General features: G+C 43.8%; 1 protein-coding gene across 1 annotated transcript in view; it reads right to left on the bottom strand.

Annotated features, from left to right (window-relative positions):
• Positions 1-6,937, bottom strand: part of PRKG2 (protein kinase cGMP-dependent 2) — a 101,010-nt gene extending 94,073 nt beyond the window's left edge. Inside the window, exon 1 of the mRNA XM_004703223.3 lies at positions 6,471-6,937. Coding sequence (XP_004703280.1) covers positions 6,471-6,937 — 467 coding nt within the window. The remainder of the gene's footprint in view (positions 1-6,470) is intronic.
• Between the last annotated feature and the right edge of the window lie 423 nt (positions 6,938-7,360).

The following is a 7,360-nucleotide window of genomic DNA, read 5'->3' as shown; positions in this document are numbered from 1 at the left end:
CCCACCTCCCTCACAAACCCTTGCTAATTTATATATGGTTATCATTTTTTCATGTCTTACACTGTCCGACGTCTCCCTTCACCCACTTCTCCGTTGACGTTCTTTTTCTTGCTCGGTTAGAACCCAAGGCACAGATTTCGCAATAGCCTTCTTATTCCCAAATCTTTCATTAAAATGTGCTGGTCTAAGTTCCAAGATAGTCCAGGTAACTTCCCTGTCTCTTCAATGGGCCTTCGTCAGTCTTTGAGCTCAAATGCATGGATTTTGGTGACATTTTCATCCGTTCAGGAAGTTAACAGACATCCAGAACGACATGTGTCATCAATCAACATTGCACCTTTTTTGAAATGAGAAAACCCCTTACACACTTGAGTTTTTCCCGTAGTCCATCTTTGTACGCTGTGTTCAACATCACAGCAGTTTCTGAGGCATTATTCCTGGTAAGAAACAAAATTTCACAGCCACATGCTGTTCTCTTAAATCGGCCATCACAAAACTCGAGTTTCCTGCTAAGCTGCTTTTACAGTGCAAAAACATTCACTGTGACCAGAGAGCACCTTCCCTGGTGATGTCACTGGGTACACTAGCTCAGAGCGATTTGCTGGATGCTCACTTACTGGAAAAAATGCGTACTATGAAAGCTCTGCCTAGTAGTGGTACTCTAATATATATGTTTATATTATGTGTATATCTATACATTATATGTCTGCATGTTGCATGTATATATTTTTAATATAAAGTATGTATGTATATGTACACACACATGCACGGTGTATGTATACATGCATATATACACATATGCGTGTATATATATATATACATACTTCTGATTACATATTGAATTTTTTATGTAGCTTCCCATCTAAAATACCAAGAAGTTTTTAAAAAGCCAAACCTGTTGCTATGGAGTCCATTCCAACTGGTGGCCACTCCTTGTGCTGCAGAGTGGGACAGCGCCACAGGGGTGGGTGGGGCTGTAACCTTCACAGAGCTGATTTCCAGACCTTGCTCCACAGCACTCTTAGGTGAGTTTGAACTGCCAACCACTAGGTTGTAGACAAGTGCAAAGCATGGGTATTTCTCCTATAATGTTCATCTTCAAAAACTGGTATATGGGACTGACCAGAGTGGACTCTTGAAAGCAGTTTCTGATTTTGAACCCTGGTTTCCAGCTTAATTCTATGTGCCTTAGTTTTATGATTTGTATAATGTGGGTGGTGCTAGTATCTACCTCAGAAGGTTGTGGTGATGACGGAATGACTCGATATGTGTGAAGCCATCAGAGTGATTTATGTATCATTGCTGCTGTTCAGTGCCCCACGTCAGCTCCAACTCCCAGTGACCCGGTGTACAGCCTCACCCCTCACACAGATGGCTGTCAGAGCCCGTCTTTCAGTCACGGTGCCACTCCATCTACCTGAGGGTCTTCCTCTCTTTTGCTGATCCTCTATTTATCATTAGTGATATATAAGTGTGATGATTATTATTCTTGTTTATGTATTACAGAAAAAAAGTCCTTGTTCAATAAAAAGAGCTGCATTTCTACAAGGTACTGGTAAATGACTCTTCCTCATATTGAAATGCTCTTATTGCAGTAAATAGGAAACACAAACATACTCTTCCCAACTCCATTTCCCTTCTTATTTAGCATATGTGCTGCGAAGGGAGCACCCTTTCCCTTCTTATTTAAAAGCATGACTCACTAGCTTTTCCCACTTTCACCTATTCTGCTCCTGGGGTGGGAGTGACAAATGAAATAATTGGCCTTCCTAAAACTGGAGTCAACATCTGAAGTCGAAAAGCGAGTCTTTGTTTTATCCTTTCTTTTCATGAAACAACAATAGTTTCAAATGATAGCTTAAGCTTTCTTAGAGAAAGGCTGTCATATGCACAACTTGCCAGCTGTCTCTGATTAACGTGCCTGTGTTCTCCCAGACACTCAGCAGGAGCTTGTGGCTCTGCTGTGCCAGGGCTCACGCTTGCCGAACAATGTCTGCATGAACAGAAAATTTAATTTCTGTGAGAAGTCTGACCTCTGGACACATGGTTTTCTTGTTGCTCATGGCCTAACGGACTTGGATGGAAATTCTGAGCCTTTCCCCACCCTCCTCCCTCACTGAAATTCAAGTGTCAGCCTGGAGAAGCACTGTACTCAGAGCGGAACTTATAAGGGTGGCCTCTACCAGGAACCCTGGTGCTGGGACATAAGTCTTGGGCCACTAGCCACAGGCCTGAGGTTCAAATGCACCAGTGACAGCTCCAAAGGGGAAACAGGAAACTGGCTGCTCCCAGAAAGATTTACAGTCTCACTAATTTAACACCCTGTCATTTGACCTCCCTTTTGACCCATTTTAAATTTGTTATAGTTTTTAACAATTTCTACTTTCTTTTTGACAGAGGATTTTCTCTGTTGTTATTTTTAGTTTTGCTTTTTGTTTTGTTTTGTTTTTTGATCAGCAAGCTAGCTTTATTGTACAGGCAACAGGAATTTCATTTTGATATGTTTTTCTCATATTAAATCTAGGATCAGAGAATTTATGGAGAGAGTAACTGGATAAATGTTATCTTGGGGGTATAACAGGGTACATGAGGCAGAAATGGGGTGCTGATAACAACTAGTACAAGAAAATACTCTAAAATTGATAGTAGTCATGGTTGTACGACTCTTCTTGATACAACTGAACTACTGAATTGTATGATATGTGCCAATAAAACTATCTATCTATCTATTCTATATATTGTCAGAAGAGACTCAATAGCAGTGGGTTTTAATTGCTCTTTCCACCCACCCCTGGGTACACTGCACTCTGTTGTTTAAAGAGATGGATAAATCCAGGGCTGTCCTTTGAGGAGCCAGCATTCTGGAAACATGACCAGAATGGGCACGCTCTGCTCAACTCCACATGGAAGAAGCCACGTCGCCTGGAAGCACCACTGCTCACTACCAGTCAGCGAGCCATGTCATAGTAAGACAGACTGGTACTGGGTCTTGTCAGGAACTCTGAGAACGTCAGAGGGAAAGAGCTGGTCTCCAAGGCAAGCGTCTGGTATTCCAGTCTTAGCTGTACCATCTGCCACGGCGTATTCTGCAACTCCCTGCACCTGTTCTCTGCAGTGCACGATGGATCATATAGCTCTACGGGCTTCTGCTGTTCATCATATTAAATTTAGACCAGAGATCAGGGTATGCCATAGACCATAGTACTCTCACCCCTCCTGTGATATAGGATACTTCAAAAAGGTTGCGTCTGGAATAAAAACAGACTATGTGCTCGTGCAGTTTTATGCTTTTGAAGATCTAAAATGCTCAGTGGGCACAAAGCCAAGTCACTACAAAGGGCTATGATATACTGCAGGTTTGGTGCAGCCAAGGAGATGCTCCACAGAGTGCCCACCTCTGCCTGGCAGGCAACTTCTCATTTATCTATGGCTTTGTCCTAAAAATATGCACAAGCCTTACACTGTCTATGAAGTTAGGTCATAGTTCCCATCTTATGCAATAGCTCTTCTGGGAAAAACCATATAATAGAGAACTATAGTCAAGCACTGCAGTACAGTAGCTAGTAGATACATGGGGCTGTTCACTTTCTGATTCATTAAAATTCAAAAATGCAGATCCCACAGGGAAAATGGCAAATGGACAAGTGATAGTTGAACAACACAACAAATTCCACTAATGTCCCTGGATTGTAATGTGCAAAACACATTAAAAGGGCAAACAGTTGGCTATGCATATATTTTATACAATTTTTTAAATATTCAGTTCCTCGATCACATTACATACTTATTAAGTGCTCAAAAGCCACAGTTAGCTAGTGGCAACCATGTTAGACAACGCGGACTGCAGCACCTTTTCATCACTGCAGCAAGTTCCGGGGACAGCGCTGAGTGGTTTTAGAACACAACTGTAAACACAGACCCCTCAATTCTGTCAGAGACAAATGTGAAGACAAACCCCTGGCCACCAGAGCACACAAGGTCCTCCATGGAAAGCAGTTTCGTCTCTGCGTCGGACTCCACAGCAAGCTGTCTTGGTTACAGGAGAGCAAAGGGACGCACTGTCCATTTACAACACATCTAAACCCAAGGGCCTCTGCAAATGCAGAGACTGCTGCAGCGTGGTTTTAGGGTTGCTCCTGACTTGTGGAAACCAGATCCTCAAATTCCAAATCCATCATTGCACCAAATTTTACTCTCTGCTTTCTGTCAGTACTTCCTCTCTCGCTAATCCCACTGATTGCAGGAAGGCTGGGAATCTGTTCACTGTGAAGGGCCCATCAGAGACATTCTTTTTGACAAAAGCACTGAGAAGCCGTTCAATAGCTTTCTGATCCAATGTGGAGAGTGACCATCACTTAAAGTGTAGTTGAGACGGAACACATTTACAAAAATAAAATTGCCATTGAACCTATTCTGTATTTCTGACTACTGGTAACCCCATGTAGGTCAGAGCAAAGCTGTGATCTTAATAAAGTTTTCAACAGAGGACTTTTTTTTTTAAATACACATTGCCAGGGCTTTCCTGCAAGGCACCTCTGGATGAACTCAAAAGTTCCAACCTTCCAGTTGGCAGCTGAGCATATTAACAATTTGTATCCCCCGGGCCTCCTGACACATATTATTTGAAAAAAAAAATTTAAGAGAAAGGTCAAGAAAGAATCTTCAGAATAAACAAAAAATTCATATCGACTGATGCAATAAATTCTCCAATATCTATGAGGAACAACTTGGAAAAGTAGCCAAACTATATATCAAAAGTAGCTACTGTATGCCAATCCATTTGTCAGTGAAAGACACTGTCACCATGCTTAATGGTCCAATTCCTATCAATTGTTTTTTACAAATCTTTTTTATAGACTTCTCAAAGAGATATAAAAAGATGCAAAGTTCGCAGAGGACTTTTCTGCAAAACTGGAACTAGGAAGTGGATGGAGAATGAATGCCGCACTGGGTACTTTGCAACCAACTGGACAATTACAAATCTCTGAACTGATGGTGTAATTATCTGTGTTTTGCTAATTATTCTAGACTTAGGGGGAGTTGTAATTTGTTATTTTGCCAGAGAAATTGAGCCACAGACAAGTCAATGGGGAAAAAAATCCATATCTTTACTTTTTTTTTCTATTGAGAACAACCAAACCAAAAAAACCCCATTGCCATCAAGCCAATGCCAACTCAAACCGACCCGGTGGGACATGGTAGAACTGTTCCTGAGGATTGTAGAAAGTCCCATCTTTCTCCTAAGGAGTGGCTGGTGGTTTCAAACTCCTGACCTTGTGGATCACAACCCAATAAGTAACCATTACACCACCAGGGATCCTGCCCGTACAAAGCTCTAGGAAAATCTGGCAACAATGCCTTTCCACGCTCCCAAACTCATTGCCATCAAGTTGATTCTGACTCTTAATTAAAGAATCAATTAGCTCATTTCTTCACTGTGCCTTGGACACAGACTTGCACCTATCCAGCTTGCTTTTACAGTGGAGGAAACCCCACCCCCCTAATCTTTATTCCAGAAACATCTCTGCAAGGTCAGCATTTTGAACCCACCAGGGGCTTTCCAGAAAAAAGATGAGGCTTTCTGTTGTTCCCACAAAGATGTGCAGTCGGAAACCCACATGGGGCCGTTCTCCTCTGTCCTTTGCCGCTAGGAGTCAGCATGCACGTGGTGGGAGTGAGAGTTGGAATGCCATTCTGCTTTGTGCTGCTCACTACATATAGACAATAAGGAGTCTGATTTGATCCATACATTGTGCACATCTACTGATTTCGTTGGGTGTGGTTAAAACTCACTAAGAAATACAAACAAATATGCTTATATCCGGTGGTTCATCGGCATACTCATTAATTCAGATGCAAAATGGTTCACCTGGGAGGAGAGAGCTCTGCATGGGGGAGGGGGGGGGTGATGTAGGAAATAAAGCAGCCAAACAAAAGTTGGTTACAGGAGAGAAATCTGGCAGAATACTTAAGGAGAGAGAGTCAAGGACTGTGAATTGCTATTCAATTTTCTTCAATGTTCTACTAAACATATATATATTATTTATTTATATAGTTATTCTTTATTTTTTTAACATATATTTTTTAAAACTGCTATTTGCAATGTTTGTGGCTCAAATGTATGTTTATGCACAAGGGGGCTTAAAAAAGTTTGTGGACAAATGAAATGAAAGGAGAATGGAATGTGTCCACAAAGTTCTGGAAAGTCCCCCGGTGACTGTAATGCGCCCTGATGATGCAGTGGTTAAAGCACCTCTGACACTGCCAAGAGTTTCAAGATGATGGCACGCCCCGTTCTTCACTTAGGAATGCCACAAACCAAAACGTGCAGGTCAACTACATGCCCTACCTGGAAGAAAAGTTCTGCTAAGGGTAATCCGGTCTTTCTCAGTAAGAAGGTTTAGCAAATGTCACCCTGCAGGGAGACCAAGGTTGTCCCCATCCAAAGAGTGTGGGAACGTATATCTTACCTGGAGTCCTTTCTTACTCTGGCTTTTTCAAAGGAGAATTCAGGGGGCTTGTTGAGGTCATAGGTTCGGGTTGTGGGCTCCGCAGAAACCCCAGCCTTTGCTCCTCTGCGGCTGTGGAGAGAGACCAAGTCGGAGGCCTTGCGGTGGACCTCTAGGGGCACCTTCTCTGGAGAGGCCGGCGGCTGGCTGCCTCCCTGCACGTGCACCACATCCTGAAGCTTGTTCAGCTGGATGCACTTGTTCTGCAGCTCCTCGGTGAGCTCGGCCATGGCCACGGTCTGCTTGGACAGCTGCTCCCGCAGCTCCTTCAGAAGGAACTCCCGCTCCTGGATCTCAGCATCCTTCCGCCTCACCTCCCTCTCCAGCTCTGTCACCTTGCTCCGCAGGGCCAGGGCCTCGGCCGTGGAGTTCCCAGAGTGGCCATCTGGATGCTTGGAATGCTTGGGTTTCACAGAACCATTTCCCATTTTGCTCAGAGACCTGAGGAGGCACAGAACTGGGCATTACCTGCGGGTAGTTCATTTCCCACCAGCCCCCCACGACAGGCTTCATCCAATCTGCTTCATAAACGGAAACACTGCACAGGTATAATAAGCAATGAACCTCCCGTGCCTCCAGAAGGAACGCTATGGACTGACTGTCTTCATTCCTCCATGAAGAAGTCGGTCATTGGATGCATTCTGCCCCTTGGCCCTGGTGCCCACACAAGTCTCCCACCTCAGCCTGTGGCAGGAATGGCCTGGGTTACCTGCCATGCTCTCTGGTCGCTCTCTTGGGCCAGTTGTCAAAAGCAGCAGCACAAACCTGCGATTGGGATGTTGGCATGGCAGAGATAAAACACCAAGGAGCAGAGCTGGGAATGTCACAGTCGCCGATCCCTGTGAGGCTAC

Source organism: Echinops telfairi, unplaced genomic scaffold, assembly GCF_000313985.2.
Source record: "Echinops telfairi isolate 266 unplaced genomic scaffold, ASM31398v2 ScPeMD7_7468;HRSCAF=8506_0, whole genome shotgun sequence".
Taxonomy (NCBI): Eukaryota; Metazoa; Chordata; class Mammalia; order Afrosoricida; family Tenrecidae; genus Echinops; species Echinops telfairi.
The sequence above is the reverse complement of the archived record's forward strand: the minus strand, read 5'-3'. Positions and strand labels throughout refer to the sequence as shown.